This window comes from Erpetoichthys calabaricus, chromosome 16, assembly GCF_900747795.2.
Source record: "Erpetoichthys calabaricus chromosome 16, fErpCal1.3, whole genome shotgun sequence".
NCBI classification, from domain to species: domain Eukaryota; kingdom Metazoa; phylum Chordata; class Cladistia; order Polypteriformes; family Polypteridae; genus Erpetoichthys; species Erpetoichthys calabaricus.
Genome location: NC_041409.2, coordinates 82,602,993 through 82,616,433, shown reverse-complemented (window position 1 = coordinate 82,616,433; position 13,441 = coordinate 82,602,993). Strand labels below are relative to the sequence as shown.

General features: G+C 41.9%; 1 protein-coding gene across 1 annotated transcript in view; it reads left to right on the top strand.

The window, feature by feature from the left end:
* The window catches only part of gpr132b (G protein-coupled receptor 132b), a 61,418-nt gene extending 48,304 nt beyond the window's left edge, over positions 1–13,114 (top strand). The window contains exon 2 of the mRNA XM_028821942.2: positions 11,772–13,114. Coding sequence (XP_028677775.1) covers positions 11,813–12,838 — 1,026 coding nt within the window. The 5' untranslated portion in view covers positions 11,772–11,812 and the 3' untranslated portion in view covers positions 12,839–13,114. The remainder of the gene's footprint in view (positions 1–11,771) is intronic.
* The last annotated feature ends 327 nt before the right edge of the window (positions 13,115–13,441 follow it).

Below are 13,441 nucleotides of genomic sequence, written 5' to 3'. Positions count from 1 at the left end.
TAACAGCACTAGAAAAAGTCCAGAGAAGAGCGACTAGGCTGATTCCCGGACTGTGGTGGACAAGTAATGAGGAAAGATTAAAAGAGCTTGGAGCCTTTTCAGTTTAACCAAATGAACATGATTGAAGTATTTAAAATTATGAAAGGGATTAGCACAGTAGATCAAGACTTTTACTTTAAAATGAGTTCATTATGAACACAGGGACACAGTTAACTTGTTAAGGGTAACTTTCACACAAACATTTTTTTTCACAGAGAACTACAGACACATGGAATAAGTTATCAGAGTGTGGTAGACAGCAGAACTTTACGGACCTTCAAAACTCGAGCTGATGTTATTTTAGACGAAGTAAGTGGATTGGGCTGGTAAGCTTTGTTGGGCTGAATGGCCTGTTCTTGTAAACTCACTAGCACTTTTTTACTGTTTGATACTGCCGACCCCCAGGGCAATAACTAGTTCACCTCTAGCTTTGTCCGAACCAGCTGTTCACCAGACTACAATTAATTTAACATTAAACTTACTGAGAACAACTGGTGACACAGCCAGAGCTATGTATAATTTATTTCTTCGTTACAGATTCTACAATTAGTAAACAAAGTGGTTCAGACTTTCTAGGCATATGCCTTATTTATTCTTTGCAAATCACTTTGATTTGATCATTTTTATTATTTTGAGTCAACTAATTAGACAATTACAAAACCAAAATGTTACTTAAAATGCATTGGTGTCTTTATTCAGAAAAGATCGTATCTGTGCATGATTACAGTGAGGCTTAGCCAGGTTTGCAAAAGTCATATCTTAGGTGTTTTCTGTCACTAGCGGGTAACAGTGCTGCATTCCCCCGTAGAACCAACCTGACAAGCTCAGATATTAGCGAGTAATGCATTCACAGTGTGACTTGTCAGGGTTTCAACAGGCATGCTCCATGATTCTTCATCTTAGCTCCCAGAAATAACCAATCAATAGAAAGTGAGAGCCCTGCTCTTCTTCATCCATGGCTTACATCAAGGACAGGAATGACGTGTCCTCCCCAGGCAAGTTTGCCATGAAAGTTATAGATTTCTTGTGAAGGAAGTACAGCATTAAGTATTTCCACATATACTGGCCAAAAGGTTTTTTCTGGTGCATTTTAGATCCTGGAGAGGTGGAGATATGCTCTAGAGAGGAGATGAATGAAGGTCAGTAGGAACAAGACCGACTACATGTGTGTGAATGAGAGGAAGGTCAGTGGAATGGTGAGGATAGGGGAATAGAGTTGGCGAAGGTGGATGAGTTTAAACACTTGGGATCAACAGTACAGAGTAGTGGGGATTGTGGAAGAGAGGTGAAGAAGAGAGTGCAGGCAGGGTGGAGAAGAGTGTCAGGAGTGATTTGTGATAGACAGGTATCAGCAAGAGTGAAAGGGAAGGTCTACAGGATGGTAGTGAGACCAGCTATGTTATATGGGTTGGAGACGGTGGCACTGACCAGAAAGCCGGAGACAGAGCTGGAGGTAGCAGAGTTAAAGATGATAAGATTCGCATTGGGTGTGACAAGGATGGACAGGATTAGAAATGAGGACATTAGAGGGTCAGCTCAAGTTGGACGGTTGGGAGACAAAGTCAGAGAGGCAAGATTGCGTTGGTTTGGACATGTGCAGAGGAGAGATGCTGGATATATTGGGAAAAGCATGTTAAGGATAGAGCTGCCAGGGAAGAGGAAAATAGGAAGACCTAAGAGAAGGTTTATGGATGTGATGAGAGGGGACATGCTGGTGGTGGGTGTTACAGAGCAAGATGTAGAGGACAGGAAGAGATGGAAAAAGATGATCTACTGTGGCAGCACCTAACTGGAGCAGCCGAAAAGAAGAAGAATTTTAGGTCAAGTCTATAATGAAATTTACATTTGTGGTTCTGTTACTATATTGGTAAAATAGATAGCGGAAACAGTTTTTAGTTTTTAACCAAAATGTATCTGTAGAAAACCAAAAATATTACTACTTGGACTGCCTGAAAATTATTTGATTTTCATTATAATTTCCTCACATCCTGTAAGCAAGCATATCATTTTATGACTTATGTAAATTTTAACCTTAATATCCGTATTCGCTCTTTGCTGTGGTAACTGCATTTTCAGCTCACATAGCCGACGGGCCGCTTGTACCTAACCTATTTTACTTTCCGCTCACTGACAGGTGTCTTTAAGCAGAGCCACCAAGGATGAAACTGCAGTTTTGATATACAGAAACAAGTGATCACAACACAGGCTTTGGTCAGGATGTTTTTGGTGTGTCTATTTCCATAGTTAGAGGCCTTTTAGTACATGATGCTCAGCACTTCACTAAATCACCTGCATTTGATCTGAGTCAGTGCTAAACGGAGCCCCTTTGGGCGTTCATTTGCATTTTCAGTTCCATTCAAAGAATTCCTCTTGACAAATTCAGTCGTGAAATGAAGACAGCCTAACAAGTTGTTAGAGTCATTGCTTTAATGTGCTTGAAAATATAATCAGTTACACCAGGAGATCAGATTATGATTAATAAAAGACACTCAGTATGTTCACTAACAGGTGCTCAGCAATGTCCTTCCTGCAAGTCAAAAGGCAGCAGGGAGTTTCACTGACATTTATGGTTTATACATGCAGGTCTATCGTTGTTCTTCAGAAACGTGCATACTGTTCAATGATAGATATGTTTATTTACTCATCATGTCTACAACCAAGTTTTCAAAAAGCTGAATGTTCAACAACAGCATGCTTTTTTTGTTTGTAATAAAGGAGACAGCCTTTCCAGGCTTGTTCACAGCTCCAGTCTTTTTATCAACATTGGACCAAGTAATACATTAAATTCAAGTGTACTTATAACATTATATCTGCATTTGTTTTCACAAACTTAGCATTTCTAATCTTGTTTGAAACTGTATTCTTGTGTGTAGGCAGTAAAATGTGCCATATCTACAGTATATACTCTATAATAAAACCCTAAGGTTTGTGTGTCTTGCCCCTCAGAGCAGTCTGATTGGTCAATCTGGCTTTTTTTATGTGATTGGTCAGTTTGGCTTTTCTAAAGCAATCAAAAAGTTGAATTGTGAGTGTGAGACACATGACGAGGAGTAAAGGCGTAGGAGGCTCACTGAGAGTCGCCTTCAAAGACAGGAGGTATAAAAGCAGACAAGAGGTGAGCAAGGCGCCTCAGAAACAGCAAAAATCTTCGAGGTAGGCTTTACGGTAACGCATTTCAGAGAGGGAGTGTCAGTTAAGCGAGGAAAGGGCCTGAATGTATACATAGGACAAGATAAATCAAATACTTTTAAATCTATTCACTATGACAGGTAACATGGCTAGTTGTATATAAAGTTTAATTGACTGAACAACAGACGAAAGCCATAATAGGTTTCCTGCATTATGAAATTCCTCTTTCAGTCCGTTTTTTTTTTTTTTTCACAAAAGAAGTGAAAAACGTTTTTTGGCTTACACGTCTAGATATCAGTTTTCATTGACACTCTAAAAAACATGAAGTCAGTTTGATCGGAGAATCAAACAATCCTGCCGGCAGGGTTTAGATTAGATGGGTGTGTGTGTGCAGAGCTGGCTTCTTAAACAGCAGGTGAGTCAGCCAAACAGTTGACAAATTGCTATTAATGTACAACATATTTCTCTTTTTAGCTGTCTGGTAAGGAGATTCTATCCTTCAGGATCTGTTTTTTGGCATTAATTACTAAGGTGATTGTGAGTCTAAGCAGGACGATAATCTTACAACTGTTCATCTATTGACTATAGAAGGAGTGGTAGCTCTGAGACTTTCCAGTTCAAATCCCGTAAATGACAGGAGTGACTCTACTCCCTTGTGCCCTTGAGCAAAGCCCTTAACCTGCAGTTGCTTCATCCTGGGTATGACGTTAATTTGCATCTAGTCCTGCAAACAGGTCCCCCAACTTACAGGTAAAACCTGGGGGGTGGTGGCAGAATTGACACCCCAGCCACTGTAAAAAAAACTCACACTGTTCCAGTGTGGTGCTGAGGTGTCACCCGTCGTGCTCGGGTCCCAATCCAGGTGGTTCGTTGTGTGCAGCAATGCTCTACCAGCGCGTGCTTCCAACCTCTTTATTGACTGTGTACGTTTATAGTTGAGTTTGGTTCGTGTAAAGTTTTCTAGTACATCAGTGAATTAGACAAATTAACCTCATATTTCAAGACCTGCAGACAGTCATTAGAAGTAATAACATTGCATAATACTGGATACAAAGACAGCCCATACAAGTAGCAACATGATCTAAATCCTTCTGAACACAGCGCTCTCTGATGTTAACTTTCTTTGTCACTGTGTACTTTCAGTTATTGCAGGAGTGCATACAAATTAGTCACTCTATACATACATTAACCGCTGCAAGAACCTATAAAACGTCAACCCACAACCCACCAACTCCACATAGAAGTAGAAAAAGATGAAGGGGGAAGAAGAATAGTCTGTCCTTCAGGCTTTTAGTGCTGGGCTGCAAATAATTTTGCATGTGCCTGCTTTATTAACTTATTTTTATTTTCCCTAATGTATAAAGGTGGTTTGATATGCATTTCCTATTGTAGGAGATGGCCGGCAGTTCAACCCGGCCCGGGATGCCCCTAAAATGGAAGGATGGGGGAAGACAGCTACTTGTCAACACTACCTCCCCCAAAACCCTAGATGGCAGCTCCCCTGGAGTGTAGCGGTGACCTAGATTCCCGTAGGGCATCCTGGGACTTGGAGTGTGGTTGCTCAGCCCTTTTGGGTGCCGTGGGTGCCACGAGGGGGAGCTGTTAAAGGACCTGGGGAATCGCACTTTCCCTATAGCCCGGATTACTAGTGGATCATGAAGATGGGAGCCCTGAAGGACTTCCGGGCTGATTAGAAGAACTTGGATTCTCCGGCTGACCCGGAAGTGCGGGCTAGTCATGTGGGCAGAAGAATGGAAGCACTTCTGGGTCAAGGACTGTTTAAAGGACTGCTGGTAACCCAGCAGGCGAGCCGGAGTTGGAAGGTGTAGAACAGAGCTTGCTGGGAGGTGTGGTGGAGAAAGAGAGAGAGAGAATTTATTATTGTACTTGTGGGCACTTCATAAGAAGGAAAAGAAGAAATTAAATAACTTCTTGGTGTTTTTAACCTGTGTCCTGCATCTGTCTGTTGGGGTTAAAGGGGCAACAGTGACCCCTAGCGTCCACACATTTACACCATAAAAAAGTATTTACCACTTGGAGAAGTTACATTTTTTAGTATTATGTAACATTTAATCCCCGTGGATTTAATTTGTCTGTTTTGACGCTGATCAACTGATAAAAAGACTGTTTAATGTCAAAGTGAAAACAGATCTCTGCAAAGTGGGCTAAATGAATGTACATAATTAAAGTTAAGGATGTCTATCTGCTGGCGCCCTGCCCGGGGTTGGTTTCCTGCCTTGTGCCCTGTGTTGGCTGGGATTGGCTCCAGCAGACCCCCGTGACTCTGTAGTTAGGATATAGCGGGTTGGATAATGGATGGATGGATGGATGTCTATCTGTCTGAGTGTCACTCAAGAACGGCCACTACTATGATCAGTTGGCTGCAGCCTTGAGGATGTAAGGGTGTGTTATATTACTTATGAGATCGATTATTTTGTGCTTTACATTTGTAATTAATTTAGACCACTTTATAGACATCTGTTTTCACTTTGACACTCAAGAGTCTTTTTCTGATAGTCAATGTCAAGAAATCCAAATTTGGTCCACTGTGATTATTATTACTTCAGAGGTTAGGAGCACACAGTGATACAGGGCATTGTTGCACCCACCACAAAGCAAACCAACTCAGGACCCCAGGTTAGGACCCGAGGGCATGCCATGCAATGGGTGATACCTCAGCACCACACTAGTCCAGATGGAGTGGAACCAGTGTGAGGTTTTTTATGGTGGATGGAGTGTCAATTCTGCCACCAACCCCCAGGTTTTGCCCTGCAGGGTGTAGGGCCTGCATGCAGGGCTGGATGCAGATTAACGTAATACCCAGGGCGATTATTACTTGGCTGATGGCTTTAGGCGGCACAGTGGCCCAGTGGGTAGCGCTGCTGCCTTGCAGTTGGGAGACCTGGGTTCACTTCCCGGGTCCTCCCTGTGTGGAGTTTGCATGTTCTCCCCATGTCTGCGTGGGTTTCCTCCCACAGTCCAAAGACATGCAGGTTAGGTGGATTGGCGATTCTAAAGTGGCTCTAGTGTGTGCTTGGTGTGTGGGTGTGTGTGTGTGTGTCCTGCAGTGGGTTGGCACCCTGCCCGGGATTGGTTCCTGCCTTGTGCCCTGTGTTGGCTGGGATTGGCTCCAGCAGACCCCCGTGACCCTGTGTTCGGATTCAGCGGGTTGGAAAATGGATGGATGGATGATGGCTTTATCCAAGGTGACTTACACATTTGAGATACAATTGCTTACGTTTCTTTTTTCTTTCTTACCAATTAGAGCTCCAGCTCATGATCACACAGTGCCAGTAGTAGGATGTACACCCATAATTTCAAGGTTAAAGTCCAAAGCCATAACCACTATGCCATTCTGCACTGATTGAATGCTGTATAGTAATAAAGTGTGAAAACTTTCAAGAAGGCTCCGTATGTGACACAGGCTGCATGGCTTTTAATCCTTACCAAATATGAAAAGCAAGGCCAAATCATTATTGTGTGTTCATTTTTGTTGTCTGCTTCAGCTTTAGCCAGACATGCAATTCTGGTTATTGTATTATTTTTAGGCTTGAACCATTGTTTTATTTTCAGCTCATTTTCATTTATGACTGAAAATGTACTCAAAAAATCCAGCAGCCTCTATATTAAAGTCATTGTATGAACTTTTCTGGAAATGTCATTTTCTCCAGCACCTTGTATTTGTGTGCTTTGTTGTAAGATCTGATTTTGGTAATGATGCTGCCCACCGTCAGCAGCAGCAGCATATCTGCCCCTTTCTTTGTGGAATCTGTTCCATTATGGTCGCTATGTAATACTTTAGCAGTGACCCTCATTCCATTAGCCTGTATTCTTGCTTTTAACGTTTTGTTAAGAATGACTTTCTTTATTGTTCATGAGAGCCGTAAGTCAAATTCCATTACATGCCCGTCCTGTTAGTTTCCACACGTGTCCATCACTTCATTTGTGCACCTTTTTTGTATTTAGTTTCCTGCCTTTTTTGGTTAAAGAAGATGTAAGAACATTTTTATCTCTGTTCTCCCCTTGCTGTGTTCCATTCTGCTTGTATTTTGAAGACGGCATCTCGTCTTTCTTTAATCATTTCTTGCTTGTTTCTTTATGTCGAATGCTTGCTCCAGTTCTCTCTGGACATTTCCTATAATTACTGTACGCTGCCCACCTTTTCTCATGTCTGGCATCTGAATCAAACCCCTCCATTGTTCCTTTGACGGCCTCCCACCATTTGTTGTCTTAAAAATGTCTCGTTGGATTCCCTCACTATTATTTCATCCTCCAGAAAGCTGTTTCCAAATCAGTGCACTCTTGCTACTCCATTTCCGCACAAGGCGATGAAAGAGAACGCTGAATTTAGCTGACACTGCCCACACAAATGCAGTATTTCAACTGTGAAGATAAAGTTTATATTCTCGGCCCCCTTACTCCATTAGCCCGTCCCTCCCCACCATTTGTGTTTTTCAGCACAAATCAGTTTCTTTCATCTTTTTGCTGTTTTGTCACATATGTCCCTGTTTCTTTTTCCTCTTTTTGAACAGTTCAGATCTCCTGCTAATATGGTTACTAATTCTTTTGTTGACAATGCTTTTAGTTTTTTTAAAGCACTTCCACTTCTTTACCTCTGGGCAGGTGTGCATACTTGAATTACTGTTAATATTTCTCCTTTCTTAAATTTCATTTTCAGCAGTGTAACCATCCCACTAACCATAGTTTCCTCTTTTTAACGACAATTTCAGGATTTCTAATAAACACCGCCATTTCTACACTTGTTTGAGCCCAGCCCTCATCCTCCTCTTCTTCCTCCACGTATTCCTCTTTAAAGGAGATACCTTACATGTACGCCAGTATTTACGGCTGTCTTGACTTCTGCCTTTTCGACTTACACGTTTTTCTGTGCTTCCTTCTTTTAAGTTGTGTGGAAGATCAGCCTCGACACAGACAGGCAGACACCAAAGTTCAAACCCACCACACGTTTATTTACAATAATTTACAGGTGTAATCAGTCCCGCACGCAACCCAGTGCCCCTGCACCAAACACCCTCCAGTCCAGGCCTCTTAAAAGTCCTGTCCTCCTTCACCACCTCCACTCCTCTCCTTGAGCTTCATCCTCTTCCACCCGACTCCAGCTGATGACTAGAGGGAGGTGACCCCTTTTATGTCCACCCGGATGTGCTCCAGGTGCCCTCTGATGAGCTTCCTGCGGCACTTCCTGGTGTGACGGAAGTGCCACATGAGCACCCGGAAGCACTCCGGGTGTCCCTGGTAATACTTCCGTCAGCAACTCCGGGTGTGGCGGAAGTGCTGACGTCCAGGGCTTCACAGTCTTCTGGGCACTCCCTGGCGGTGGCCACAGGCCCCTAAGGGATTGAGCTTCCATGCTCAATTCCCGTGGCCCCCACACAAACCCAGGCTGCTGCCCTCTTGTGGTCCGGTCCTTCTCAGCAATCTGGTTGGCAAAGCCCCCAGCTGCCCGCCACAGTTGGTAATTCAGAATATTGAATTCAGCAGATATAATTACCTGGGTTTGTTTCTCCTTCCTCATGCCTCTTTTCTGTTGTTTCTAGTTATTTCTTTTTTGCCTTTGCAAAGTTCCTCATTTTTGCTTTCCCCTTCATATTTCCTTTTATATACTGTTACACTATACTTTAATTCTAGTATGCCCAGTGCTTCCCTTTGTTTCTATAATTTGATGCTCAGCATATCTCTGATATCTACATCCCTAAATGATCTGCTAACGTTTGGGTTTTCTCCATTTCTATTCCACAGACTTTGTTCATGCTAAATGAATTCTTTCCTTGCTCATCTGCCTGTCATTTATTCACTTGTCCTTTCCTGGCCCAGATCTTTTCTATTTCCCATTAATTATGTTTTTCTTTTTTTTTGGATTACCTTTTCTTTTTTCTTTTTTCTGCACTGTTTCAATTAGCATCCCATTAGATTTAACATTGACCTTTCATGAGATGGTCTCCCACTTTCTCCTCCTCCACAGCCTTCACCTTGTTCTTTTTTTATTTTACAGTCTTGGCTCGTTCCTTCATTTATTTTCCTTTCATTTGTTTCCTTCTGCTATTTTAACATTCAAAACTCTTTCATTTTCTAAGCCTGAAAAACGGCATCCTGGAATCACCGTCATCTGCAGCAGTAAAAAAGATGGTGACTGGTGTGTTTTTAAGGAAGAAGCCAGCTGAAGAGCTGGCAGGCATCTGTTTCTCACTACACGCTCTCATGTCCTTATTCTCTTAGCCAGTTGTCCATCTGGGCCTTCCTCTTCTTCTGTTCTGGTTATGCACTTTGTCATTTCTAGAGGGAGCGGTTTCATTTTGGACATTTTGGAAGTCAGAACTGAACTTTAGCAATGCCAGTACATTGTAACCCAAGTGAACAGAATAACAGGTGTCAGCAGTGCTAATGGAGTTACAAAGGTTTCTCTAATAACCAATTAGGATTTAAACATGAATAATTAAGGATGAGCTAAGGGAGTTCACCATTAGCACACTGGTGGAATGGCTGTTGAAAATGGGGCTTTGTGGTCCTATTTAGTTTAATTTTCGAGCAGTAATTGACATTAGCAGTACTAGTAATTTCTTGGCTGTATTATAAAATCAAGTTAATGGTATCTTGATAAAAAATGAACAAGACGAAGATGTTAAGCATGGTAGGGTTGGATGAGAAACGTTTGCTGCACAGAGATCCATCACTGCAATTTATTTTAATATAAAGAAGATTTGATTACATTACTCTTGTCAAAATAAACCCTAAGTGGAACAGTGCTGATCATCTTCCAAGCACAGCCTGGTGACATCACAATCTCCTGTTAAAAACTTTGCAATACTGCCGCATGGTAAGTATATTAAGATTATTGCAGTCTGACCATTTGCTATTAATGGAGCATTTAACACAGAGAAGTTCATCAAGATAATGTGACAAAAATGTGCTCTGTGACACCTCACTAGCCACACTGAAACATCAGTACTAATATAACCCGAGTAAAACTAAATGTATACCTGTATTGTCGGCTTGGTTGATAGCATTGATTGCATGCTACGTGTCTGAATAGCTGCGGTGTCTGTTCAAACTTGGGAAATCCTACATGGCTCAAAATTTTCAAACTACTTAACTTTATTTTCCAAAGTAACATGTGGCATGCTTTATACACTTTTTCATTGAAGTTTTGTAAAAGCTGAGAACAGAACATCTGTGAGTGATTGTCCATTATGGCCAATAATATCCATAAAATAAACCTGTGGTGAGTGATGAGGCTTTGGTGATCACTTTCAGTTCAAGAAGGGAAAGATGACAGGTAGCTGGAATGACCAATGAAATCCACAGATTCCAACTTCAGCGAGTCTGGTATCTTTGCAGCTTTGAGCATCCACCCTGGAGCTTCAGGAATACAAAGTTAAATTAATGGACTATCGTCACTGTTTGAGTCAGATAACTCTCCCACAACCCTGATCTTAACCATAGTGTAGCTAGGCAGAGCTCTGGAGGTCTACAGTTAGACCATATCAGCACCCATTGGAGTCGCATCCACCTGCTTTGGAGCTCCAGGGTGGAGGTTCTGGGCTGCACAGATGTACACTTGGTGCCTCCACTCTGGAGCTCCAACTATGTGCAGTTGACTTGATGGACTCTTGTCATTTTTAACCATTAGTGTAACAGGAAGGAGCTGTGGAGGTCTGCAGTTATACCCTTTTGGTGCCCATTGGAGTCATATCCACCTGCTCCAGCAGATGTATAGTTGGAGCCTCCACCCCAGAGCTCCAAGCACGCATAGTTGACTGTCGTAATTATTTGAGTCAGATAACACTCCCACAACCCTAATGTTAACCATAGTGTAACAGGGAGGAGCTCAGGAGGTCTACAGTGTGGAGGCTCTGAGTTGCTCCACCCTGGAGCTTCAAGTACACTGAGTGGACTTCATGGACTGCCATCATTATTGGAGTCAGATAACTATCCCACGGCCCTAATTTTAACCATAGTAGTGTATGGCGGAGCTGTAGCGGTCTGCAGCTGGACCATATTAGCGCCCATTGGTACCTACTTAGAGCTCCAGTGTGGGCTGCAGAGATGTGTGGGTTACTTGTACATGCACATGAATCAACACTCTTCTAAGCTAATATTACGTCTATGTGGTTTTAAATGTGCTGGCAACAGTAAGATCATATTTATATTATGTACAAAAGCTAGTATGCTGAAAATCAAAATGACAAACAATAGCTTTGATTTCATTTTTATTTTCTTGTTTGAAGTTTGTTCTAGTTTTCAAATATTTTTTCATTTAGGTAATGAAGTGGTTATTTTTGTCATGAATGACCAGTTTTGTCTTTGTTTCCACTGGTGCTCTATGTGTACAGTGTAAGTGTGCCCACGTGTAAGTGTGCCCAGATGTTGTCAGAGTGGTCTCTGCCTCTCCATAACTGTGCACCGGAAAACGAGGACTGTGACTGCGAATTGTGGTGTTGTCTACCATGTGAGTGTTTTGCTTGCCTGAGGTCAGCCTAACTTAATTCCACATTTCAATTAAATGTTGACTTCGTACTAAATGACTGGAAATCACAATTAAGTTTGTTTTGTTGACCATTTTGTTTTTCTTTTCTATGGTTTAGGTACCTCCACTTGAATATATTACAAGACAGCCAGGAAAGCCATGGATGAGAATACGTCCAACTGCTCGCTACCGTATGAAAAGGACAAGATCCCCCTAATGACTGTCTACACTATTGCCATCATTATTGGAGTCCCAGCTAACTTGATAACCATTGTTTTGACGTTTCAACAAGTTCAAAGGAAAAATGTGTTGGGAATATACCTGCTGAGCTTATCTCTGTGTGATATGATGTACCTGTGCACGTTACCTCTGTGGTTGGTCTACGTATATTATGAACATTTTTGGATATGGAGTGACATGGCATGCAAGATTACTGGATATGTGTTTTTCAATAACATGTACATTAGCATTTTCCTCCTGTGCTGCATCTCTGCCGACCGCTATATGGCTGTGGCGTACTCGCTGGAGTCTCGAGGGATACGACAACAGAAGTTGTCCGGTTTGATTACCTGTTTTATCTGTATAGCAGTTGCTATAACTCACAGTCCTGTGTTTATAATGGATGAAGGGAAGACAAACCAGAATCACCACAAATGCTTTGAACCACGCAATTCGACGGCAAAAGTGGCGGGCTTTAATTATGCCCGTGTCTGTGTTGGATTCTTGATACCATTAGGTATCTTGATTTACACAAACCGTGGCATCTTGGCAAACATCCAGGCCAGCAGTGGACTGCAAAAGCATCAGAAGCTGAAGATTAAATACTTGGTCCGTGCTGTGATCATCCTCTTTTCAGTTTGCTTTGCCCCTTATCACATCATTTTGCTCCTCCGAGCCATGATGTTTCATGTATTGAGCAATGATAATGACAGCTGTAATTTTGAGAGAACAATCTATTTGCCATACACATGTTTTCTGGGCTTGTCTACAATCAATAGTGCACTAAACCCTATACTGTACGTCCTGGCCAGCGACAACATCCGAAAAGAGTTACGACGTGGCCTGTCCAGCATCAGGAGTCGAACTTCCTCGCAACACCGAGTCACTGACAGCAGTCTTCCGAAACAGCACTGCTCTAAAAACTCACTGGATTCAACTCCATCCCGAGAAAACAACTCCTCCTGAGCAGCTGGCCAGCAAGTCATTCGGTGGCCAGCCTTTCTGCTTCTTCAATTTACTTTTTTTGGAACAATTTTGTTTGTCATATTCATGCACTGTCCGTGGAAATGTCTTTGATATCTTTAACTCCAACTCCATTCCCAGTCCAGACACTCCACAGTAGATCAGCAGGGTCTTACCTGTATGTAAAGTGGCTATTTGATTTTATTCATATGCAAATGTTTATCTGTTTTTGTACCGTATTTTGTATATTTGCAACAAATAAACGCAATGACACGTTGATTGTTTTTTTTGTACACAGTTTTTTTTTTTAACATTTTTAAAAATTAGTTTTATAAATTATGTTAAAAAAATTAGTGAGAAATAGGTCAGGCTGACAATGCTGTATTATATTCTAATCCAGTCTGAAAGTCCCTCCACTGGCGAGCAAGAAATTAAAAGATTTAATATGAAGAAATGACTTAAAGGTACTGAGCCACCTGAAAGGTGAGTGCATTTTGCACGCATAATTAATTTAGGACAAATTTCTGCCAAATTCCAAAGCGGTTTTGGAGAGTTCCTCATGAGCTGATCTTAAATAAACAAGACGCATGATGATGAAGATGATAG